General features: G+C 39.9%; 1 protein-coding gene across 5 annotated transcripts; it reads left to right on the top strand.

The window, feature by feature from the left end:
- The first annotated feature begins 1,426 nt into the window (after positions 1-1,426).
- On the top strand, positions 1,427-25,786 carry rxrba (retinoid x receptor, beta a). 5 transcript variants are annotated; one of them, XM_051956022.1, is made up of 12 exons: positions 1,427-1,563; positions 2,525-2,673; positions 5,224-5,459; positions 6,130-6,283; positions 6,412-6,591; positions 8,467-8,487; positions 10,379-10,539; positions 10,757-10,886; positions 11,919-12,051; positions 17,095-17,186; positions 17,354-17,459; positions 19,748-25,786. In XM_051956022.1, exons 2-12 carry the CDS (start codon positions 2,658-2,660, stop codon positions 19,893-19,895), a joined length of 1,377 nt encoding a protein of 458 aa, XP_051811982.1. In that variant the 5' UTR covers positions 1,427-1,563; positions 2,525-2,657; the 3' UTR covers positions 19,896-25,786. The 5 variants fall into 5 exon arrangements, with proteins under 5 accessions (XP_051811982.1, XP_051811980.1, XP_051811984.1 ...); XM_051956020.1 differs by lacking the exon at positions 1,427-1,563 and adding an exon at positions 1,580-1,719; XM_051956021.1 differs by lacking the exon at positions 1,427-1,563 and adding an exon at positions 1,617-1,821.
- The last annotated feature ends 662 nt before the right edge of the window (positions 25,787-26,448 follow it).

The raw sequence follows: 26,448 nt of genomic DNA, 5'->3' as shown, positions 1-26,448 counted from the left end.
TTACTCCTTATTTTTATATTCTACATTTAATTTTAGCTTACTCATTTTTATTGTTTCTAATGTTTTGCACTTGTTGCCACTCCATTTTCATGGTACTTTCTCTTTTATTTTATTTTTTCTGAGCAATGTCTGGCACAAGAATTTCTTGATACAAAGCTACTATATCATAAATTTTAAAAACATGACACGCTGATTTAAGCTGGATATGAGACTAAGCACTGTGCAGCTATGTTTACAGTGAATTGAAGGTAAATATGAGCAAACATGACACTTAAATTGCAGATCCATCGTATTTTTCTATATGTGGCCTTTGCTTGATGTTACCACCAAGAAAAAATTAGGCTCTTACCTTTGCATTTATGAGGGATTCCTTACATCAAGGGTGTCAAACATATGGCCCGTGGGACAAATCTAGCCCATCTGGGACCAATCCAGCCTGCAGGATGAGTTTGCAAAGTGTAAAAAAGATGGCAAATTTCAGGAGCAAATTAAACAGTGTGTAAACCTACTTAATGTAAAATGCTGCTTCAGATACTTTTTCATCCTGAAGAATAAAATCCTGTGAAAATGAATATTTACTGTAGGAATATTTAAAGACATTGATCATTCTGCAATTTAATGTCAGCAAATACAATGCATACAAAGGAGTTTTCTTAGGTGGAACACTATTGTTCATGCACTGCCACAACTTTTTATGTATTTTTTATATATAATCTTAATACATTTACAAGGCAGGGGAGGACAACTAACCTTCCTCCGTAATAGTTCCCACTTTAGTTTGCATGATGTGTCAGTTCAGGTGGTCAGGATTACTACCCATATGTAGAAATGAATGTAAATTTAAAATAATTTCTAGATCTTGACAAGTTTTGATCATAAAGTAAAATACTATATTGTTCAGTTCCAGATACCTGTGACTGAATGTGTTGTGCCTTTGTAGATACTCTGTGAGCTCTAAGTTGTAATGCACAAATGATAAACTGAGGCATAATATTGTTTAAATTGCACATATTTTTCTTAAGACTTTTCAGGTTGTTCATGTTTTGTAAATACGTTTCATCAAATGTGAACATTTTCAGAATGTACTGTTTTGCACTAAAGTAACAGGTAAATTAGTCATTTTTTATAGGTTATTATGGTATGATTTCCACCACTCTGGCCCGCTTGAGGTCAAATTGGGCTGAATGTGGCCCCTGAACTAAAACGAATTTGACACTCCTGCGTTGCATGCTTCCTCCAGACATCCATCTGTACTGTAGCTACATATCTGCCAATCCTGCAGTAACAATAAATATGTGCATGGTCTGAAGCAGCAGGATGCAAATGACGAGCAGATTGATCGCACAGACTTGCTCTCCAGTGCTGCAGCTCCACCAGTGTCCGCCAATAACCTTTAAAGCAACTGACACACTGAGCTGAACTTGTCTTGACCTCCTGACCTCTTGCACTGGAGTCTCCCTCTCCCAGTGGCATGTGAGGCACAACATGACCACACAGCCCGTCTCCTGCCTCCGGGAGACACGCTGCAGCGCTTCTGCGGTGATGCGGGGCCAATGTTCGACTGTAAGAGAGCGCTAAGCCAAATCCTCCACCATCATCATGTTTTCATCCTTGCAGGGGGAGGGAGGGTTGACTACGAGGCAAAGTGGGGGGAGAGACAGACACACACGGGGCCTAGTCGCCACATCTTTTCATGCGAAGAAGCTGTGCCGCTAAACCGTCAGTAATTCACATTTACTTGCACGAAATGTCACTTTGCATGGCGTAGCTCGTCCGCGTACAGTAGCCGGAGATAGAAGCGGAACAGGCAGTGATAGACTGGTTTGTTCTTGTTCTCCAGCTCTCCTCTGATGCAGTCGGGCTAACTAGCTTGCTAGCTTAGTTAGGTGGCTAAGCGTAGTTAGCCGTAGCGCTTAGCTTGTTTTGCCAGCTTAACCCAGATGTAGCATGATTTCCACGAAAGGTGACATTACAGAATTGCTAGCTTTAAATGTTGTGTTGAGATATGTAATTATAGTTTGATTTAAACGCTGAGTACAATCCACCTGGCTTCACGGTAGACAGACATTTTAAGTTAGCTAGGTTAGTTTACGAGCTATGTGATGGCTAACGTTAGCTAGCCTCAGGAACGGTCGTTTGCTGCCATCTGTCTGGGCTCTTTCCACCTAATAATGGCGTAGGACATTTTATTCATTACGCTAAACTAAAATAACGCAGTCAGTGTGTGGTACTAGTATGCTGTTTGTAAAGTAACAACGTGTCTTCCTCCTGCACTGTACCAGGACAAGACAATTCTGGCATCAGCTGAGCAGCTGGCTGCTTTGCAACGTCCTGCTGTAACGCTACATAAAATGTCAAAAAAAATGCATCAAATGCACAAATATTTCGACTGACAAGCAAACCGGTAACTTACAACATTGCAAAGGACTGACAGCTGTTCGTGTTTTACATTTTCATGACTAAACGGGCTCTCTGTGCCTCACCGTTATCTTACACGGTGCTCTTTCTTGTGCTGGAATTTCAGACCCGTTTTTGGTTTCCCTAAACAACTCCGGCCCGGGCCTCAGTCCGCGGTCTAGAGTTTGAGAGCGGGCTGTTAGAGACCGAAGCACGTCGGCTTATAGGTGTCAGCCAGCCCCTGTGCCCCAGCCACCATCATGGGAGACAGCAGAGGTGAGTAAAAAACAAAATCGGCACAGATTTATCAATCAGCAATGCCACGATATGATTGCCTAGAAAACACTGCATCTGGAAGCTAATGTGAGAATAGTAAAAGCTACAGATTTGTTGAAATGGCAGGGTTGAATGAGATATGAGTTATGCTGGAACACAAACCCGTCCAAGACTTGCTGAACAACAGACTGAAGCTGTTTTAAACACATGTAACAGCTGCCACAGTTGTTATTATTCCTCCAGATCGTATACTCATTGAAATAAATCGGTCGAGGTCAGTTGTCCACATTTTCCTCCCACCATTCCTCCAAACCAAAGTGGGTTTTAATATAATTTTTATTATTTGCATGTGTGTTTCCCATTTGCCTCAACAGTGTCTTTTTTTAGCAAGAAAGTAATGCACCATAAAAAACCCAAATTCTACATGTTCTAAAAATACATATATATATATACACAAAGAGGAGCAAAATCTCCATTTTAAATTGAATGCAGTATCGTTATAATAGTGTCTCTGTCTTAATTATGGTTGCTACTAAGCTGCTACTGTGGTCTAAAAAAGGCATATAGTTGACTCTTTGTTCCTGGTGTTTATTAACCTTTATCCAAAACCTCTTAGTATCAGCACTTTGAACCTCTGTTCCTGCATCATGCACATAATGACAAACCATGCCAGTGTTGGTGCTTTACTTAACTTTACTGATGTCAGACACTGACGCACACTGCTAAGGAAGACGCACTTGTCTTGTGAGCAGTGTTCCTCATGACCTGCAATAGATGATTTGTGACAGCACATGACTGGCTGATTTGTTTCGGAGAAAAATAGATCAGATGACAATCAAATGCACAGTGTAGAGAACTGAGAATGCAGCACAACCAGCTGCAGAAAAAATGTCAAATTTTAGGAAAGGTGAGGAAGTATAATACAATTTTTATCTATTGGCATTAAATTAAAGCTTGTTGTTATAGGTTTCAATAAGTTTGACCCAAAAAGGACCAAAAATACCACATGCAGATTACAGAACCAAAAAATGGCTTCTAGAAAAATGTAATAAAATTCCCTCTTTTAAGTGCATGCCAGTCAAATAGAACAAATGCACTTCCAACGTAAGGAAATTGTCACCTCAGCTGCTTGATGAAAACCAATGATAAATACCAAGGAAATAACTGCTGAGCGGGAATTAAATTTAGTTTCCAGTATAGTTTAGTTTATCAACAAATTCAGTGCTAAAGCAAATTTTAATGGCAGCAAGAAATCCCTTTGTGCACTGAGAATGTTTAGCAAGTTTTTGTCCTTTACCTCAGTACAGGTTAGAATAAGAACAGTTTTGCATTGTTAAGTTGTTAGTATTTATCTACTAGGTTGACATTTGTCTTGTTTTTCTCTACAATGCATTAAATTAGTGCAAATCTGAAACATGTGATTGACCCCACTGGAAATAGATCCCATGGTCCTGGATGTGCCTGATAAGTAGATTCTCGTGATGGAATACAGTTATTTTTACAGCCAGTATTCGATTTGTCAATTAACTAGTGTGTTTGTGTTTGAGTATGCCACCTATTGCAACAGAAAAAATAAAATGCTTTCATTCAAACATCACTAGTATCATCTCTGCTGACGGTGTACAAGGGATGTTTTTAAACCATCAAGGATTGGAGCTCAACAGAGAGGTAGAATAGAAGTTGCCACAGTGTCATGATAGCTGAGATAAGAACCGTTTCCGCATTTTGAAATTAAGCTGCTTTGAGGCGTTTTTAACATATGACACGGCAGCTCATAGCAACGAAAATGCTAAATGAGACTATGCACAAAAGTAGCTCCACAGCTAGTTACAAATTGTGTGTCAACAGACAGCACAGGTTAGAAGTATGTAGGTGTGTGTATATATATATATATATATATATATATATATATACACATATACATATATCAGCTTCCTATACTCCTTTATTGCTGCACAATTTAAGACTTACTCATTCTGGTTATTATGATAATATTAGCATAGATGAAAACCTTTCTCCTTCATCAGAATTTACTTCACAATTTTGTACAACAGATTGTTACATTTATGCAAAAACTGAGCCTTCCTCTCATCAGTTGTTGCCAGGTCCTATACTGACACTGTAATGTGTTTTCAATAGACAATCTGACAACTTTTAGCAGTATTAAATAAAGGGATTTAAACACAAATACCGTGAGCTGCTCTTCAACAGGGGTTTATTCCCGTTGTTTCAGTGTAAAACCACCCACAGCCTTCATAAAACCCAGGCTTTTACCAGTTTGCTGTACTTTTACACTCTAAGCTAACTGGGGGTGTAATTCTTGAGATAAGACACATTTTCCACACATTAGTTTAGTGATTTATTCAGTTTTAGGAACAAAACAACTCCACACGTTGCTCTTCTTATAAGCTCTTAATTATTCCAGTTAGTTTTCTTCTGTCACTTATGTCATCACTCTGAAAATCCATCTGTTAGTGAGCTTACCTTTTTACACCATATTATTATTACATCATGCTATTCTGATGCTATTCCTCTGGGTGTCTCTGTCAGATTCTCGCAGTCCAGACAGTTCGTCTGTGTCGTCCCCTCCATCGGGCCAACGCTCGCCTCCGCTGGTTCCCTCAGCTGCAGCTTCCATGACCTCCCTGCCTCCCATCACCACCACTGGAGTCAACAGCCCCATCAGTAGCATCGGCTCTCCCTTTTCCGTTATCAGCTCTTCACTTGGCTCACCCTGCCTACCAGGCACACCGTCAGTGGGTTACGGCCCAATTAGCAGCCCCCAGGTAGTTCAACACAGGTCGCATTTTGCTGTATTTTCCATGTTTTTGTACAGTTTGGAGCCCCAGTCACTGTGCCAAATTTAGCCGAATATTTTTTCATTTTTTATGAAATATATTTTAATGTTGAAGAATATATCCAGCTCCTGGACATCTAGAAATGTCCATTAACATTCTTACATGGAGATATTAAAAGAAATAAACATTTTTTAGATGCTCTGGATAGGAGAAATTAGGCTTAATGATCAGCCAAAAGATGTTAGAGAAGCAATTTCTAAAGATACAAACACATTCCATTTTAAAGTTTTGCTACTGCTTACTACAACCAAAGTGACAGCTAATCTAACTTCTTCAAAATCCTGTTTCTATGCTGAACATTAAAGCATAGTAAGATCAAACAAAAACTTTCTCCGATGTGTTTGTCCTGATATTTACATCTCAGTTCACTCGAAGCATCAGTTGTTTAAAATTTTGTCTACTCTGTTTTTGGTTTGGTTTGTTTGAACTGGATATAAGAGGATAGGACGAGTTTAGAGACATTGAAGAACCGGAAAAACTCTAAAAGCAAAGGAGTCAATGACCGATCCTCACAGCGAGCTTATGTTTATTGTATGTTCTTGGTGTTGAAGTTAACCAAGAGCGTTTGTGTTCAATTTCTCTTCTGTCCTTTTTTCAGATCAACTCGACAGTTTCCATGTCAGGACTCCATGCAGTGAGCAGCTCCGACGACGTGAAACCTCCACTGGGCTTGAAGCAGTTGTCATCTCACAGCCCAGGGCCGATGCTTTCCCAGAAACGGCTTTGTTCCATCTGTGGTGATAGATCCTCTGGTGAGTAGACACCTTTACTGGAGCTATTTCTTGTGTGTTGTCTTTGAATTTGTAAACAATTTAAAAAGTTGGTCCCGTAGATGCTGTAATTCTGAATTCTTTGGCTCTTTGCTTTCCCACACCTACAGGTAAGCACTATGGTGTATACAGCTGTGAGGGCTGCAAAGGTTTCTTCAAGCGAACAGTGCGCAAAGACTTAACCTACACCTGTCGGGACAATAAAGACTGTATGGTGGACAAGAGACAGAGGAATCGCTGCCAGTACTGCCGCTACCAGAAGTGCCTGGCGATGGGCATGAAGAGAGAAGGTGAGCAAGCAGAAAACGGTCCCTGTAGACAGCCTGTCCTCAACCCTTTCTGTTCTCCTATAATAATTAAGCCTCCTGTGACTCCTTTTCATGCAAGCGATTTTAGGATTAAATGCAAGAAGTGGTACATTTTCACACACATAATACTTTACATTTGGTTTGGAAGTGTCACCTAATTTGTAAGCTACTTTCAAAAACGTCACCTCCCTTTACACCTACAAATACACTGATTGTTTACCAGCTCAGAAGCTGCTTCGTTCAGAGTCAGCATTTCAAAGTTTCAGTTCAGGTCATCAAGTGTCTCCTTTTTCAAAGACTCTTTCACACCCTTTTGAAAATCCAGTGCACACCATCTATTTTTAGTACCTAAAAGGTACTCACTGCCCTTAAGCAGTGTTTGCTGTTGATCTATACCAGACTTCTTTATTGTATCCACTGTAATTACACTATTAAAGACATCTCTGTCGTGTTTAAAGTGAAAGGTCAAACTCCAGGTATTGCTTTAGGTAAACACTTGAGAATCCTGTAGTATATCATAAGTGACGGTGCCAATGATCTCATATAGCTGGTTTTATTCATGTCATGCTTTGAGCGCTTTATATTAATAATGAAGTCTGATCTGTATCCTGCACTGTACAAGTGTCTTAGCGCAGAAAATCATGTTAGATCCATTTTAAGCCAGTCCATCTGAGATAATCTGCTGCTAAGTCTCTTAGAGTTGAGCACTCCAAGTAAGAGCTAACTGTATTGTGCACTGTGCTTTCTTATGCCATGTTATTAGGCTGAGACTGAATTCAGTTGTATGTTACAGTGTAAAGTTTACCATAGGTTAGTCATAACTAAATTTTAACTAAGTAGAAAAGATGTGCGGGCAGCATTATTATAATGATCTCAGCAGTCATGGAGTATTAGGTTAAAGATGGACGGTACTTTCAAGACAACTGCAAGTAGCTTAGCCGTAATCTGCAAAGGTTCAACCTGTAAATCCTCAGCCAAACTATTCAATTCCATCTATTTATTTAAAAGATTTATTCTACCTTATGTATAGATAGTATTAAATGCCTCAGCATGCAAGTACAGTAGTAATTTGGGATATTTTTCTTGTGCATTTTAACCAAGAAAGCTTAAGCAAAGCCCCTTTCAGACATGCAACCCTTTCCCTTAATCTGGCAGTAATTTAACATGTCGAGCTCGTGTCAGAATAAGCACCCAGTAAAAGTCAGTACTTCAGTAAAAGTCATGACGACAATCTTACTAGATCTGATTTAATGAGTTTCTGTTTACTTTTCACTCTGCACAAGTCTAAAAGAATGCAGTTGGATAGGCATGCAGAAAAATTACGACCCACTCACAGAGTATGTTTTTACACAAAGTTTGAAACACCAATCACAGCTGCCTGGGAAGTAGTTTTTAAGAAGCCCAGATGTCATTTAGAAGCCACAGGTTTCGCTGCAGAGAGGAACGGTTTTGAATTTTGTGTAAAAATGGCTGGAAATTGGTTTGACACTGAGATCAGACTCGCTGTCACTTTTCGCCAATTATTCCACAGCCTGCCAGCAAAACAGGAGCGCAAAGGTCCTTTACATGAACAAATATGATACCCCCTGTAAAGTCTTGCGTGTTAAATTCCACATATTACATGTGTATGTCCTGGAATGTCTTCATAGAGCCCTTAAGTCATCCCTGTCTGAATGGTACAAAGCAGCAGTGTTACATGTCTGAGAATATTTGTACAGTAGAGGAGAGAAAGAACGAGTAAAGAGTGATGGAGAGGGAGATGGGGGTGGGTAAGCCTTGTAAACACTAACCCCTTTCCCCCTCTCTTCCTCTTTTTGTTTCCTCTCGTTCTCTCTCTCCCCCTCCCTCCTTCTGTAGTGGCCAAGATGAACGACAGATGTAAGGAGAAGAGGGAGGGAGGGGTGTGTCTGTGTCTGTATGAGTGCACAAGAAGCAGAGAGATATGGCATTGGCTATCAATTAGAGGGAGCTAGTTTCAAATGTGTTTCCATAACGTCTTGCCAGTGCTCAGAGGTGGACCAGTGCCAGCATTGAATTACTTCCCCATGTGTATTTAACCTTTATGGATGCAGGGAAAGTTTACTGAGTATGCACACTCCTTTTAATCATCACCCTACTTCATTTAAAAGTTACTTATTGTTTATTCCCATCTGGGTGCTGCCACAGTTACTACAGTCAACCACAGAGCGGCTCCACGTCTGTTCAGAAGCAGAAATGTCCATTTTCAGGAATTCTTTGATGCTTTAGTGCAGAAAGAATATCTGGTAATTGAATTTCTGACTGCCAATTTCTTTTCAAGCCAATCTTGACATCCAAAGTGTCAGCTTTTCTTTTACAAAACCACGTTGCAAAGTTAGTGGCGACTGACACACTTTTTCCTCATGCAGTCAGTTACAGGCAGTGACCAATGTTGGGCACTGGTGATATGAAGCAGAATAGAAACGACTTTCTTTCAAAACTCACGCAGCTTGATATTAAGTATGATAACTTCATGCACCTTCAGTTATCATAAAAAAAATTGACAGAGGCTTCATATCGACAATTTCTACGTGCTGGTTGTCAAGGCCCAAACCAAAAAAAGTTTGACATTTGAATTATATTTACATTAACTAATTATATCACTCACATAGCTGTGCCTCCTCTGATTCTGTTTGTTGTCATTCAGGTAAAGACCAGAATTTCTTTAAAGGAGTAAATCTGATCAGACTGTTGACATTTACATAAAGCAGCCCAGTTTGAGAGACCCAGCAGTGGGATGTTCACGCCTCTCACAGAACCTCATGCTGCGTCTGCTGATGTCTGTTGGTAGTGATACAGACTGTTGGAACTTTGGATTGCACATAATTTGCCACAAAATATTATTTTCATTACTTTTTTGTTTAATTTGTCCACTTTTGGTTTGTCATAAAGGGTTACTGTGTAATAGAATTCCTACACAGCGTATATAGAGTGCATGCAATGCTCTCTTTAGATTTGGTCACATGACAGCTTCTTATTAACCTCAAGAAAAGTTACAATGCAGCATGATTGCATGGAGTTGTATTCGTTGCCTTTACTTAATTGCCTTCTGCAGTCACTTAAGTTCTTGGAAATCATGAGACCCCTTGTTAAGGCAAACTACTCTTGTTTTCTTGACAAAATGAAATTGAAATCTTTTTCTTGAAAATTTTTCTTGAAAAAATCCACTTTAACAAAAGCAGCATTACATTTGATTGAAATTTCTTTTTGAATATACTTTTAAAAATGTTAGTTATGAATGATGATAATTGATGCTTTGTATTTCTGTCTGAAAGAAGTATGAAAGGCAACACTAGCCACTTTTTTTATCATGCACTGCACACGTGTCTCTTTTCTGTCCCACATATTTTATTTATCATTTTTTCCATTATTTTTAATCCCAGTCTTGCCTTTTTCTTTTTGTATCCACCGCTTTCTGCACCAATCTTTCATTCTCGTCTTCACTGTCCACATATTCACTGTTAATTTTCTTTCATTTTGTCTAATCTATTGTTTGTTAGCACATCTTTCCTATTCATCCTGCTGTTCTCCACCTTTACCTGTCCACCTTTTGTTTCCTTATACATTCCTTTGCTTTTGCACTTTATCTGATTCTCTGTACTTTTACATTGGCATCCATTCACCCATTCTAATACCCATGTTATTTTTTGCTCTCTGCTTTTCTTTGTCTTTTTCCCCTTCCTCCTCTTTCTTGTCCTTTGTTGTTTTCCCCCGTGTTCAACTCTTCACTCTCTAATCCCTCGTCCTGCAGCTGTCCAAGAGGAGCGGCAGAGGAACAAGGATCGAGAAGGTGAGGTGGAGTCGACGAGTGCAGTGAACGAGGAGATGCCAGTAGAGAAGATTTTGGAAGCGGAGATGGCTGTAGAGCAAAAGACAGAGCTTCATGCAGATGGAAGTTCAGGAGGCAGCTCTGTGAGTAGTCTGTGTGGTAGAAAGCTAACCTCAAGCTGTGTTCTTTAGAGGTGCTATACTTAAAGTATTACCCAGTGAATTTGCAGATGATTTTAATTTGAATACACAATGCCATACATTATGGCAACAAATACATAATTGTACTTGTTGAGGCAGCAGGTATGAGTAATATGATGAAGTAGTGACGAATTAACAACCCCCAATCTGCTCATTTCAGCCCAACGATCCTGTCACCAACATCTGTCAGGCAGCAGACAAGCAGCTATTCACCCTGGTGGAGTGGGCCAAGAGGATCCCTCACTTCTCTGAGCTGCCACTGGACGACCAGGTCATCCTGCTGCGTGCAGGTGAGTCGGTCTGACGTGAGAAGGTTCAATGAATCACTTGTGATTCTGCCGATAGGTTTTTACTTCCAATTCTTAATGATGGTTACATACTGTACTCTGTTTCATGTTTTGATCTTGCACCCTCTTTGTGCCATGTAAATGTTGTCAGCTAATGCAAGAATACAATCCTAGCCGTTATTTAATGCAGACAAAAATAGTTTTAATGCAAACATTGTGTAATGTTGTGTGTTCCTTCTTGACAGTGACCTCACAGTATAAACTTGCACAGCATTAAAATAAAGGGTCGTACCTTGGGAATATGGTCTGTCAATGCCAAATTAGAATGTTCAGTCCTGACACAGTCTAAACTTTTAATGTTTTCTACATTTGTGTCATATTTGCCTCTCATTGCATCATACAATTTGGAAAACAACATTTGGTCTCTGTAATGTATGTGAAGAAGCGTGGACAGAGGAGACACTGTGAGACATTAAACAGTTAATATAATAAAACCATTTACACCACCAAAACTGTAGCTTTAAATACATTTCTGTCTAACATATTCGTAAAGTTAAACTGATTATTAACATAATTTTTTGCAAGGCCATTTAACTGTCCAGTTTTATCTTGTACAGGGGTAACCCACTGTATGTTGTTACCTTCCATTTTTCATCTGGAACTCGAGTGTAAATCGCTCATCTTTCAGATAGAACTAAATATTATGATCTACAATTTTAAACATCTATATTTTTCTTGACTGTTTCTTTTTAAAAGTCTTGTGTTGTGATATTTGAAATGTTAAAGAATGTTTGATCGATAAATGTAGTTCATGTTTTTATGTTTTTCACTTTAGCCATAGGTGATACATCTTAATAATACATCCCAATAGTGGTAAAATGTTATCAAATGTAGACAGTAGGTGTTTACTGAAAGATCTTTAATTAGTTACAATAGACCAATAACATCAGTAAACCTGAAATAAACACAGCATATGTGTATAATATGTTGACATTTTGATTCGTTAAAGGTGCTGAGGTTCTTACTTTTCAACAGGCTGGAATGAGCTCCTGATTGCATCGTTCTCCCATCGCTCCATCTCGGTGAAGGACGGGATTTTACTGGCCACGGGTCTGCATGTCCACAGGAATAGTGCCCACAGTGCAGGTGTTGGAGCGATCTTTGACAGGTAATACTCAGATAGATGCCCACACAAACAGTACAACACTGACAGGCATTCGACACGTGATTTTCCACCCTTCAAGAGTTTGAGTGGGTGATCCAGTTGGAGAGGATGTGCAGCGATAAAACATTGTGTTCACTCGAGGGTTTAGCATCCTGTTCTTGAAGGGCTTTTTTTAGTGACGTTTTGCTTCGTTTTGAAATACAAACTGTATAGGATCCACATTTACACAGTATGGGGATCACAAGCTGTGAAATAAACTGACCCTGAAAAGCCAAATAAAATCAACGATCCCCTTCTGAATTTTCCTGGTAAATTCACGTCAGTCCTGAACGCTCAATGAAGAACGTGAGAACACTTGTTGCTTTCATTCATCCACATGAATTTTATTCTCTTTCATGGTTTCACACTCGCGGTGTTTTTATTACCTGAATTCAGTATACAGTGTCTTCGCCTTCGGTTGACTGCAGCTGCTGTGTTCTGCATTGGCTGTGATTGGCTAAGAGACTTTGCTTTCTTAGTGCTGCCTGTAGGATGACGGTGCATGCCAGGGAGGCTGGTGGCTAATGCTTACCCATAGAGATGCATGCGCACCCATAGGAGCAATTGATAATGTGGTAATGGCTGACAAATGTACAATACAAGCATGTGGGTATCTAATAAGAATGTCCATTTAAAATACTTGAATTAGAAATAAATGTAATGAATTAAATTAAATGTGTTTATCTATAAATTTACATCCCATTATTGTGCAGAATGTTGTAGAGGCCATGGTATGTTTTTCATTCTTGTTTCGTTATCTCGTCTTGACCTAAGAACCTTCATTTTTGTATTGAAAAATAATTGCAGTTTCATTAATTGTTACATCTAGGCATGCCAATTGTGGGCAGTCATCTGCAGTTGTTATATTGAGCCAATAACTCCCAGTTTTTTATATCTGTCAAAGGCACAATGAATAATTGTAGAGAAATGTTATTATAGACCACTATATGATTGGTGACCACAGGTACACTGTCAGTGCAGAATTATATTAGCCTAGCCGCGCTAGACAACCCACGGCAACGAATTTAATTCTCTGCCAGGGTGGGTCTAGTTACCCTCGGTAAGCCTCGAGGTTGGATGCTTCTAAAACTGGCCGACGAATCACCATGAAGTGTAGAGTCAGAAGGCGGGCGTAACTAAGTGACGACAGAGGCGCGGCGATTCTGACAGAAACAACCGGAAACAACTAGCCTAGCCGTGCTAGACAACCCATGGCAACGAATTTAATTCTCTGCCAGCAAAAACGACAACAGTCGTTGAGCTCCATTAGCACCGACTCTGAATAATCTTTCTGTTAACATGTCTGTAATATACTTGAGCTTCACCCATTGACTGTATAAATAAGGCTTCACCGAACTCCTGCATCCTCTGATTTCCGGCGCTCTAGGAACTCCGTCAGCCTATTCGTTGCGCTGATTGGTTGTATACCTACCCAATTGGTGCAGAGCAATTTGAAAGACAACCTTTTAGCCCGCCTCCTTCCCTGTCGAGAGTTCCTAGACCCTTGTGTCTTCAGACCTGGGTCTAGCACGGCTTGGCTAGAATCATATATAACTATTTGTAAAACAGCCTTAAAATATCTATTAAATAATCAGTTTTCATATAACATAAAAGCATACAGTCATGGCCTCTCTAGCCTTCAGCAGTAATGCATCAACCATCAGTTATTACCTCAGACTACACTTTTTCATATGTTGCTAGAGACCAATAAAGAGTTTTGTTTGGTTGCTTTTTGTTACAAGTTAAGTTTTTTCCTCCTTATTTTGATATTCTATTTAAATGTGATACTTGGATTGTAATAAATGTTGGTTTATGTCATAATGGGATGTTATTTCTTTGTTCAGGGACAAACTCCACCGGCAGGTTTTGAAATATTTCAACTGCTTTGGGTGTTTTACATTTCAGCATCACTTGCCTTGATCAAAAAACATACTACAGTTATCAGTGAGTTTTATATAAAACGCCTACATCATCACAACGTGTTAATTCACTGTTAATTACACAGTAATTGCATTGTTATAAAGGGCTAATTTTGCCTACCAATCAAGTCAGGGTTAAAACAAGCTAACTGGGCTCATGGCAAATGGTTCAATGATCTTCCTCTGATAATCTTCTCGTAGCATCGCTCTCTTCTAGCAGCAGGCTTCTGTTTCAGCTTGGCCTCAGCATCTGTTTGAAGCTACTGAACCTTATTTTATATGGAGGATAATGAATGTAATGTAAGGATATTAAAGTATCAGACTGCCATTTATTTGACTTCTTACTGTAGGCCATGAAGTGCAAAACGCAACAAGCTTTAACAAAGCAACTGAACAAAGCAAAACAATACAACTATTTCTGGCAAACATAAACTGACAAAAATAAGAATGCATATTGTCAGGAAATACTTCACAAACTGGAGAAGGTTGCTGACTTTTACATATCCAAAGGAGGTATAACAACTTGTAACGGGCATACAGAGGAAAAATAGACACACCATGTGTTTTGTTTGTTGTTAATTTCTTGTCTTAAATGTTGTACTTTGCACTTCAAACCTCTGTTTCTCACACAATAGCCACAGTTCAGTGAAATTTACTGAAATTACTTTTCATGATGTATAAATATTTATCTAGGAACATCTATTAAAGTTTAGGGTTTTTGTTTTTTCCTCTTAAACATTTTCTTGTGCACTAATGGTTTCCTGCTGTCATGCATTTGGCTTGTAAGATTTATCATAACCTCCTTTCTGTTCATTTTAATACATGTAAATATAGTGCTGCCTTATGAAAGATTACAGTTTATGATGTTATAAATCTAATTAAATGTTTATCAGAGGTCCATCTAGCCGTATGTAAAAGTGTAGTAACAATGATAGTGTTTGGGTGAAGATGCACGATAAAGCAAACCTAAAGTCCCGACATGAAAAATTCCCGGATTCTTTTTTTTGCAAGAGCTTTAAATGGAGCATAAATTAGATTATAAAACTAGATATTTTAAACATGTTGAAGCCTATGTAAGCATGGATGATCTGTACAGCTGAAAGGCTCAGACATAATACTGTCATAGCAATGTAACTGTGTAATGACATTGTAATAACACATTGTGATTGAATACACAGGGCGCACAATGCCGAGGTTGGGGCCATATTTGACAGGTAATTACGCCACTACACAAACACTTTTCTTAAACCCCTCCTCTTTGAGTCAACCTGGAAAAAACGCAAGGGCGACAACTAAAAGGTTGATGCTTTTAGGCTTTTTCTGCAGCTTTGCAACAGCCATCGAGGTTCCCGCTACAACATATAAGACGGAGCAACGTTCACAGAGAATTGTTTGGCCTGGTCAGTCTGTGGACTTTGTGGGTGTGGTTTGAAACCATATTTTGTTCGTGGCTTTGACTGCATCCAATCGCCTGCAGAATCTCGTGAATTTTCTGACCAAATGAAATGCTTGTTGGGACTTATGTGTGGACAGGCTTTGTGAAGCTAGCTTTCCAGGCCACCAATGATAAGATGCCACTGTATGACAAAGATCCCTAATTTAACATTGAGCCTTTTGGTGGTGGTGTTGGCCCTCGGCAATAATACTCCCTCTGTGATGGGAAATACCCATTTTATAACAGTAACGACATGCTCTGTGGGTGTGTACCAAAATCACTCCTACTTTCCTCCACTTTCTCAACTAAATATGAATAAAACATTTGTCCACTATGCTAGTGTTTATAAACCAAACCTTGATTTGGCAGTGCGCTTTCCTTTGGACTTGGGCGGTGTCTGTTAAAATCCCCATAATTAAGAACAGATGTTGATTTCTGATCATGGATGATGGAGTAGCAAATAAGCAGTCCCTGGTGGTCATCACTTCTTTCACCCCCCTCTCCCTGGCTTGTATTCATCTCTACTTTCGCTCAAGTCTTATTGCAGACACACTAAATGGCTCACACCAAACTGCTTTATGTGTTATTGTGCAACGCGTCTAATAAAGCTTTGAATAAAATGCATCGAAATGATCGTGAGTTGGTAAGACACATCTTTGGTATTTAGTCTGTTATTGCATTGTTTGGTTTCTGTTTTTGTTGGTTGCTTACGTTGTTTTTAAGTGAACACCCGTTGCAGTAGTTTCAGATGATGTGACGGATAAGTGGAGGTTGCTTAAAGTACAAAGAAGAGCATCCAGTTATACAAATACACCCTTATTGTGGCCCTCTTGTCATTCTTGCATCAACATTTTACATTTTAAGCAAACCAACTTGTTGGAAATTTGTGTGAACACAGTGGCATTTTTTTTAAAAGGATCATTTTGATGAAACTAGTTACCAACATTGAAATGAGCCATTTCTGAGTCCTTGAATTATATTAAATATGACAATAAACTTAAAAAAGAATTTGTGTCATTATTGTTTTCTGTGGGTGACAAATATAATAGCATAATTGTGTTAGTGCTGGTAAAATTAAAATATGTATTTACCACCTGAACCCTGACCGATGCTCATACTTCATCGGAATCATCTGCTGAGAACAAAGTTAAAGCCTAAAACAAGAAACGACTCACTTTTTTCTTCTCCAGACAGACCTCTACATTTGGCAGCCATTTTCATGTCTTTTACACATTTAATGACATGACTAATTGTAAATCAAACAAAGACAAGCAAATATTGAATTATTTAGTGTTGAGAAAAAAAAAGAAAAGCAGAATCAGCCACAGCAGGAACCAACAGTTTGCTACTCTGGCCAGTTTTCACATTTTTTTTGTTTGTTTTTTTCCCAGCAGAATGAGCAGTTCAGCCACGTCATAATTATTTGGGGCATAAAATCATATTCAGCAGTAACCATAAAAAGAAATGTGCGATTATGGAGTCTGGTCTCTGTTGTTCTTATTCTTCTTCCTTCCCCTCTTTCTCATTTTTATTGTTTTCCCGCTCTATTCCCGCCTCTATTTTCTTCCCGTGCTTCTTCTGTCTTCCATAATCTGGCATTATTGCGTTTTCAAAATGGAACTTTTCTCTGCGTATCTCCTCTCCTTTATTTAGGGTTTTGACAGAGCTCGTAAGCAAGATGAGAGACATGCAGATGGACAAGACGGAGCTGGGCTGCCTTCGAGCAATCATTCTATTCAACCCAGGTAGGCAGGCAGGCAGAATGTTGAATATCTTTAAATATCAGGAGCACCGAAATAAAAGGGACGAATGAGTATTTGGAAAAATGATTTGAAATTTGAAACGGGAATAATGTTGAAATCTATTTCATTCTTACGTGGCGATACTGTAAATGTTCTGTTTTCTCCTGAAGATGCCAAGGGTTTGTCCAACCCCAGTGAGGTGGAGCTCCTGAGAGAGCGGGTGTACGCATCTCTTGAGTCTTACTGCAAACAGAAATACCCCGACCAGCAGGGCAGGTAGGCCTTTAACACACAGACACGAGGGGAGGAGTCGGTTGTGACAGGTGGCACTGCTGCTGAAACATGTCCACACAGTTTCATAAAAGTCAGCTCAGCAGTTTTAACAGTTACTGCAGCACAGAACAGCTGATGCAGTAGATTCTGCCAAGAGCCTTGATCTGCCTTTGTGAACTGTAATTTAATGGTCACTCAACACACTGGACAATATTCTCTTAATACAGTGTACTTGTTTTTGAGATACTGTTGTAGGTCATAACTGCTGCTGCTGCACACTTGTAGAATTTTCTAACTACAGAAAGTATAAATGGTTGCTGTGCTAGTGCTTGTATTTTATGAAACAAAGCTGGTGACTTACACATTAAAACTATGTGTATCATGGTAAGAAAAAATGCAGACTAAAATGGGAGATACACACGTGGACAAAATTGTTGGTACCCCTCAGTTAAAGAAGGAAAAACCCACAATTCTCACTGAAATCACTTGAAACTCACAAAAGTAACAATAAATAAAAATTTATTGAAAATTAAATAATCAAAATCAGCCATCACTTGAATTGTTGATTAACATAATTATTTAAAAAAACAAACTAATGAAATAGGGCTGGACAAAAATGATGGTACCCATAACTTAATATTTTGTTGCACAACCTTTTGAGGCAATCACTGCAATTAAACGATTTCTGTATTTGTCAATGAGTGTTCTGCAGCTGTCAACAGGTATTTTGGCCCACTCCTCATGAGCAAACAGCTCCAGTTGTCTCAGGTTTGATGGGTGTCTTCTCCAAATGGCATGTTTCAGCTCCTTCCACATATGTTCAATGGGATTCAGATCTGGGCTCATAGAAGGCCACTTTAGAATAGTCCAACGCTTTTCTCTCAGCCATTCTTGGGTGTTTTTGGCTGTGTGTTTTGGATGGTTGTCCTGTTGGAAGACCCATGACCTGCGACTGAGACCAAGCTTTCTGACACTAGGCAGCACATTTCTCTCCAGAATGCCTTGATAGTCTTCAGATTTCATCGTACCTTGCACACTTTCAAGACACCCTGTGCCAGATGCAGCAAAGCAGCCCCAAAACATTACTGAGCCTCCTCCATGTTTCACCGTAGGGACAGTGTTCTTTTCTTCGTATGCTGGTTTTTGAGTCTATGAACATAGAGTTGATGTGCCTTACCAAAAAGCTCCAGTTTGGTCTCATCTGTCCAAAGGACATTCTCCCAGAAGCTTTGTGGCTTGTCAACATGCATTTTTGCAAATTCCAGTCTGGCTTTTTTATGAGTTTTTTTCAGCAGTGGTGTCCTCCTTGGTCGTCTCCCATGAAGTCCACTTTGGCTCAAACAACGACGAATGGTGCGATCTGACACTGATGTACCTTGGCCTTGGAGTTCACCTTTAATTTCTTTGGAGGTTGCTCTGGCCTCTTTGGATACAATTCCAACGATCCGTCTCTTCAATTTGTCATCAATTTTCCTCTTGCGGCCACGTCCAGGGAGGTTGGCTACTGTCCCGTGGGTCTTGAACTTCTGAATAATATGAGCCACTGTTGTCACAGGAACTTCAAGCTGTTTAGAGATGGTCTTATAGCCTTTACCTTTAAGATGTTTGTCTATAATTTTTTTCGGATGTCCTGGGACAATTCTCTCCTTCGCTTTCTGTTGTCCATGTTCAGTGTGGTACACACCTTTTCACCAAACAGCAGGGTGACTACTTGTCTCCCTTTAAATAGGCAGACTGACTGATTATGAGTTTGGAAACACCTGTGATGTCAATTAAATGACACACCTGAGTTAATCATGTCACTCTGGTCAAATAGTTTTCAATCTTTTATAGAGGTACCATCATTTTTGTCCAGGCCTGTTTCATTAGTTTGTTTTTTTAAATAATTATGTTAATCAACAATTCAAAAGTAATGGCTGTTTTTGATTATTTAATGTTCAATAAATTTTTATTTATTGTTACTTTTGTGAGTTTCAAGTGATTTCAGTGAGAATTGTGGGTTTTTCCTTCTTTAACTGAGGGGTACCAACAATTTTGTCCACGTGTGTAACTTCTGTGAGTTGTCTACTGTCATGTGGTATGCTTAGGAATGCATTTTGTAATGTGTCCCAACCCACGTGATTGTCTACTGCGATTACTTTTACATTTCCACAATACTCTCTGCCAGTAATGTGAATAAATATGAATTTCATATGAATTTTCTGTATTTCATTTCACATGATTGTTTGAGCAGAAAGTTTTGGGTCATTTCTCACACTGTTCTCCTTCTTATGCTTCCCTCCGTCATCCAGGTTTGCAAAGCTCCTCCTCAGGCTCCCAGCACTGCGCTCCATTGGCCTGAAGTGCCTGGAGCACCTGTTCTTCTTTAAACTGATTGGTGACACGCCCATTGACACCTTTCTGATGGAGATGCTAGAGGCGCCACACCAGCTCACCTAGAGGAGCCAGGTTCGATCCAGTCAGGATCCGGTGCTCACCAGGATTACCAACACCACCCCCAGTGTTGGTCACTGGCTCTTGTTGGGCCTCAGTTAACTGCAGCACCTGCTGGTTTTATATACCAGCTATCTCACTTAGACACACACACAAAAACATATTTCCCAGCATTGTGGTTAGTCATCTTCACACACACATGCAGATTCTTTAAATTGCATACATGGATTGACAGACAACGCAACTAATACACATATATTATGACTTGGCATGAACAATATGCTAGCGCACACACACACACACACACAAAAATGTACATCTTCATCATCTTTTCCCATACTTGGTTTTTCACCACAGGGGTTATGACTCGAAGAATATATCCCCTTTTATCACACATATACAGTAAATGTCTTAATTTTAAGTTAGCCTTCAGTTTTCACATCTTCATCTCGCAGTGGGTTTTTGCTTCTGCGTAACTGCTATATTTCCCCTGTTTGTACTTGGGTTACTTACAGTTACTGCTAGCTGCACCTCTGTATCTTATATCCATCACTAGCCGGTTAGTTATTCATGTATGATTTTAGCTTGAAATCAGGTGCATAGCATTTCAATCAACTGTCCACCATCAAAGAAATTCACTTTTTATTGTCAGGAGGTGTCCTATAACGGACAGGCAAACACCCTCCCAATGAGTTCATTCAATGTCATAAACATGAAATGTTTTATGCTTTTTGAATATTCATGCTGAAACTTGTTTGAGTTTCTATTTTGAAGTACTGTACTCATGAAATGAGAGCTTTTTCCAAGGCATTGAAATCCAGGAAAAGGGGGCTGGGAGCACTTTGTTGAACAGACAAGCTTAGTCCCTCCCACCCTGATGCGCACAGCGGGCTTTGTAAGACAAGAAGAATGACTTGAATTTTTTTTTTTTTTTTAAGTTTTGATTTTGTCCTTTTCTCTACTTTGGCAGATGGTTGGCATTTTAAACAGCTTGAGGCTCACAGGAAGTAAAGCTTCATGCAAAAAAAAAAAGTATTTGTTTCACTCTTATCTCCTATTTCCCCAAATCCTCCCTTTTCTGGTGGTCATTTATGCACTTTTGTGAGTTGTAACTGTGTAAATGTTCCTGTTTCCTAGAAATGACCATCTGTTCTCAGACACCTAAGATGAACTTGAAGGTACTATGTGTAGGGTTTTCTCATTATTGCATCATTGTCCAATCAGATGTGATGATTTGTGATAGAACATGCTAAAATAATTGGTCACTTCCTGTACAGATGATAACCAGCTTAGCTGGCAATAATTTTATTAGTTTGGCCAAACATCCAGCACAGCTGAAAGTCTCTTATTGTTGATGGTTGCTGTTTAGTCCAGAAATCTTCTTTTTATTAACTTTCTATTGGCCATGAAAGAGCAAAATAATTTTTTGTGCTCTCCAAACAATCCTGCATACAATTGGACAGCCTGTATCTGCGTTGTGCAGCCTATTGTTCAGGGAGACTTAAGTACATAAGTGACGTCTGACTCCTCTACCCAGTAGCTATTGAAGTGTCCTTGCACAGTATACTGGAGAAGTTGAAGAGCCATTGCTCTGCTGTACTCAGTCTGAATGCGAAATTTATGTGCAACACGAATAAAAGCAACAGAAGTGAGACCACATGAAACAGTCTGCTAGTGGCAAAACCTGCAGCATTTCACATGGTAGTCAGCCAGCTTCAAATTTGGCCTATTTGCAGTATTTTTACCGCTCATTGACGGATTGTTGATTGTGGAGTAGATTGTTGAGCAGTTCACCCATGTTCCAAGCAACTGTGTGTCAAGTTGCTGGAATGCAATAATGCAATGAATTAGTGCCACATAATGGAAATCCTACACCTACTACCTGCAGCTTTGGAAACTTTATTCAGTCTGTATTGACTCAGTGCTTGCGACTTTTGTACAGTAGATGTAAATAATACAAAAAAACACAGGAGTCATGCAGAAACAAAGGCCTGTTCACACTTGAGAAAGCGAAATATGTGGCTCCAACAAACAAATATTAAACCTTTATTTTTTGCTGTTGAACCAACATTGGACTTGCCTCCCGTGTAATGACATCACCATGAAACTGTTTTTGAGCCCAGGGCCAAACCACACCTCATTGCTGCTTTTGCACCAACTTCTGCCAATGTTTCCTGTTGTTCTTGGTAATTGATTGGCTGGATTTTGTTGACAATGGCACTTGACATTTACTGTGATTGAAATTTCTGAGTAACTGAATCTTAAGCATTGCAGTGAAAAGTCAAATGCAGCTACCACATGATCAGGAGACACAAAGCAAACTATGAATTTTACCGTCTACACGTGCTCAAAGTTGAACAATACTGGGGTACACCTAAAGTTTTACTACCATTTTTGTTAGTGAAGTATTTAAAAGAGTGTTGACATTCTGAGGTATACTTAGCCTTCTTGTTAGACACCACATTTAATAGAAATCAGAAACATATTTTGCAGTATCATTCTACAGGGAGGAGGTACAGCTGTCCTCTACCAGGTGCTAAATAACTAATATGGTCTTTTAGTTTAAGATTTGCACATTTACATCAATGCAAACACAGTATGCAAGTACACAGACAAATCAGACAGCCTTTCTCCCCTCATTATTTTGTGACCTCTGCCTTTACTGCAGACTCCCAGCTATGGAAAATCAATACCAGTTAAGTGCTTGTATGTTTTGGCTGTGGCACTCTACCAGACACAGCCAGTCTTTAGTAATTTAGAAAGCAGTTAAGCTGGTGGAAGCAATGAAAGTAGCTGTTGGATTTTGGAGTCTGTCAGCTCCTTTGACCAGAATAAGCAATGAGCTTCCTGCCCTACAGATAGTCCAAATATCTCTTCTCAAAGAGGATCCTTGGCCTCCCTCATGTGATGTGGTCATAGAGGCAGGCGGTTGACCTGTAAGACAGGTGCTTTGTTTAACTTGTAAGTAAGTTGGTCTAACCTCAGAGCTTGGTGTTTGAATTTTTCTCCGCCTTCGCATTCGTACGGTCAGCTCAACAAAAGTAGTCTCCAGATGTCCATTAATCTCCTTGTTAGAGAGAAAAGCCAGCCTCTTGTGCACCATTGCTGACTCATTTTGTTGGAAACGGTTGATGGTTGCAAGCTTATGGTTTAGATGAGAAGCACCGACATCTGCCAGAATTCTTGCACTGTATTTGCAGTAGTGCAGTCTCAGTGCTTGAATGGCTTGCTTTTGCTGCACATAAGAAAATAGAGTCTTGGAGCTTGAGTGAGAGTGGTTCTGCAGCCTCTGGGCTTCCTGGTCTATGATCTGGATTACAATCCAGATGTCCGAAAACAGTTGGGCTGTGAAAGTAGGTTCGCGAGTGCAACCCAAAATGAGCTTTTTGTCCGTTAGTCCCTCGGGAAAAAGCCGATTTTAGGATGTGTGCTTGTGTGAATAATCTCTGGTTGGTTGATAACTTGAGAAACTTTCTCTGCAGGATTTAAATTTTTGTAGCTTCCTCTGTTGAATGTTTAAGCCTGCTGCTACTGCACCATTTTTATAACTGGGGATGGGAATAATTACACAGTCAGTCATGTGCTGGAGGGATCACTAGTTGACATTAAATACTAGTCGCACAACTGACTGAGCAGATACCATTCATATTGTGGTAATATGGTTCAACGGTTGTCATGCAATATATGCATTGTGTTTCTGGCATTTGTAAATTTAGCCCAGACTATTACATAAGTTCATATTAATTGGCAGTGAAATCATTTAGCATTCCCATCTCTACATATAACGGCAGTGTATTTAAGTTCATGCCATTTCTGTATTTCTCTGCGTTTTGCTATGAGCTTAGCATTTAGATGATGATGAACGGATACAGTGAAAAAGCGATACATCAGCGCAGGTTTTCTGTGCTACGCCACTTCAGGCTTTGCTCATAAGACTGACTGTTTAGCAAAAGCTGGTTGGTTATTTCAGTTTTTAGCACTTGTTGTTGGGTATATGTGTCTGTTTTTGTGCACATGTATATGGAATCAGTCTGCAGCTGCACCGTTTGACTGGCAGATACTGAAGCTTTGGCTGTGACTTGCTGAGCGCTGTTAAATACATGGGTTGAGCAAAAGAATGAAAGGGTGCAAGAGAAGGAGCCAGGCTAGAGGGGCGATTAACTGGCTTGTTGAGCTGATGCTTTATTAGTAATACAACCCAGCCTCCTTCTTCCCGTTACTTTGCCCCGTTTCCACTGCTTTACTTTAAACCTAACATAGCGTATTCACTCAGCCAAGTGGGCTGAAAATGACTGGGCTTTGCATTGGAATGGACTTGTAAAATGAACCTATGATTCTTGGACTGTTTGAAAAGGATGTGAAGCTTACTATGAGGCAAGTGTTGAAGAGCTGTAGAGAAGGGATTCAGTGCCGTGTGTCCCTCTTTGCTTACTTTACTTGACGGCAGAGCTGCGACGATGTGTGGTCACCATGGGAGACCGCGGAATCGCACCGCCCACAAACTTTTGTCGTTGCAATCGTGTGCACTCAAGGCAGACGCATGCTGTGACCTTTTGACTGTGTAGCAGTATTGTTGGCGCCCTCTTTGTTACATTTTGAAATTACTGGCTTTTTTGAAAATAAAGACATTGATTGAATATGCTTTTTGGATCGCAGGCCATGACTGAAGAATTGATCATCATGTATAGATTAGACATCAGGGCGGCGTTTTAACAGGCCTCCTGGAGCCAAGGCCCATCCTGTTGTGATCAATGAGGCGCAGTGTGTGCTATGCAGCCTTGAAAACACCACCCTCACTGGTTTATTTATCACTGCCAAGCTGTTTGCGGCCGTTTTAAATGCAGGGCCACTCAGTCCCCAGTGCTCGTCTGTCATGTATGTTGTGATTATTGTGCAGCACACTTAAGAGTGTGCACTAACCTTGGCCTGTGTAATGCATACTAAAGAGGGGCCCTAATAGGAATGGAATGACAGCTCGCGTGGAGAGGGCAGGACTGGTCACGGGAGAGAGAAGCAGACCAGTGTGTGGACCCCTCTGGGTGCTCAAGCTGTGCATTGGTGCTTTTTATAGGGTCCCACAGCCTGATGACATCTGCTTTGGTTTCTAAGGTGCAGGTGAATGAGTGACATGATAATAAGGAATGATTTGACAGGGCTTGCCTGGCCTAGTCCTGAACCTGCTCTTCTTCAGTTGGATTTGGTTGGGTACTTTTTGTGACCGGGTGTGAACTGTGTTAGAGTCCTAATGTGGCTGGAGTGGCGCAGTGCAAAGGCCACTAGAAACCACAGGTTAGGAGACAGCTCCCACTAAGACCTGGTTACACTGAATGGACTCGAATGGAGGCGTCAACTGAACATGTTTGCTCTTCTTAAGGAGAAGGTGGTTCTGGTGTTGAAGGTTGGAGAATTTGTGAAGGGTTGGTCAGAGAGATAACTGGAGGAGAAAAGAAGGGCAGGGACTTGAAGAACTCGGATCAGGTGTTCAGTTATTGACCGAGAAGAAAAACAGAAAAACCTATTTTCCAGTAGATCTAGAATCTTCCTTAATTGTTTACTCTTCACTTTAAAAACTTTCACACAGTTTCTTTGTCTTGTTTCTTGTCTCCCTCTTCTCCAACTATGCTATTCATCTTTTGTTTATTACAAAGTATTAAACAAATACAAGAACTGTAAAATCAGAATGGACTCTGTCACTCGTACTTTTAATTTTTCTCTCTTTCTCTTGTGTCTGTTCTTTGTCCTGTTTGTATCCTACTCCATCGTACATGTGGAGCCGATTGAGTATTGTGTGCTTTGGGGATTGAAAGAAGAAAAAAATGAATAATTTTTTCAGTCATTAATTCTGAATCTTGTTTCTGTTTGTTGTATCATGTCCGAGTAAAGGTTTTAATACTGTACATGAAGTGTTTTTCATTTATTATTAAAAAAAACTTGCAAGACGTATATTGAAAAAATATAAATTATACTTATTGCACATTTTAAAACACTGTGTAGATTGAAAATGACCAGGCTACACTTATTTCTTGAGGCTCCGTGTAAACTACCTGCAGACTGTGGATGTTATGGAACAAACCACCTGGGCTCCCACTGTGTCCTGGAGAAGTGCTTTGCTCCTCAGTCCAGCAGGACCCCAGGGCCCTGGCTGACCACTGGCACTGCACTCCTTTCTTTCAACCTCTAGAGGGAGCACTGACCTTTTGTCCTGTCCAATTTTCAACAACCATCATGTGTTGCTCCACCTTCTCTCTCCTCTCTCGGTTAGAGACGCCAGGTGGTGAAATTTCTCTGTATCGCCTCCCTGCCTACTTTATGCACCCCGGCCAATAAGAAAGCAGCAGACCTAAAATTTGAGCCTTTTTTTTTTGCATGTAATTCCTTCTGCCACTCATTTAAATGTTAAGAAAGATAGGAATGTGGATATCTTTTTGGCCATCTAGTTAGAGGACTTTCTTTCACTAACTCTTTTTCCTCCATCTCTCCTCCCACCTCTTTTTCTGTCTCCACCCTTGTATCTGACAGTTTATCCAGCGTAGCTCCTCTTCCTACTAACTTAGATGCT

The sequence above is a fragment of the Acanthochromis polyacanthus genome, chromosome 11 (assembly GCF_021347895.1).
Source record: "Acanthochromis polyacanthus isolate Apoly-LR-REF ecotype Palm Island chromosome 11, KAUST_Apoly_ChrSc, whole genome shotgun sequence".
Taxonomy (NCBI): domain Eukaryota; kingdom Metazoa; phylum Chordata; class Actinopteri; family Pomacentridae; genus Acanthochromis; species Acanthochromis polyacanthus.
This window is presented reverse-complemented; position numbering and strand designations above follow the sequence as displayed.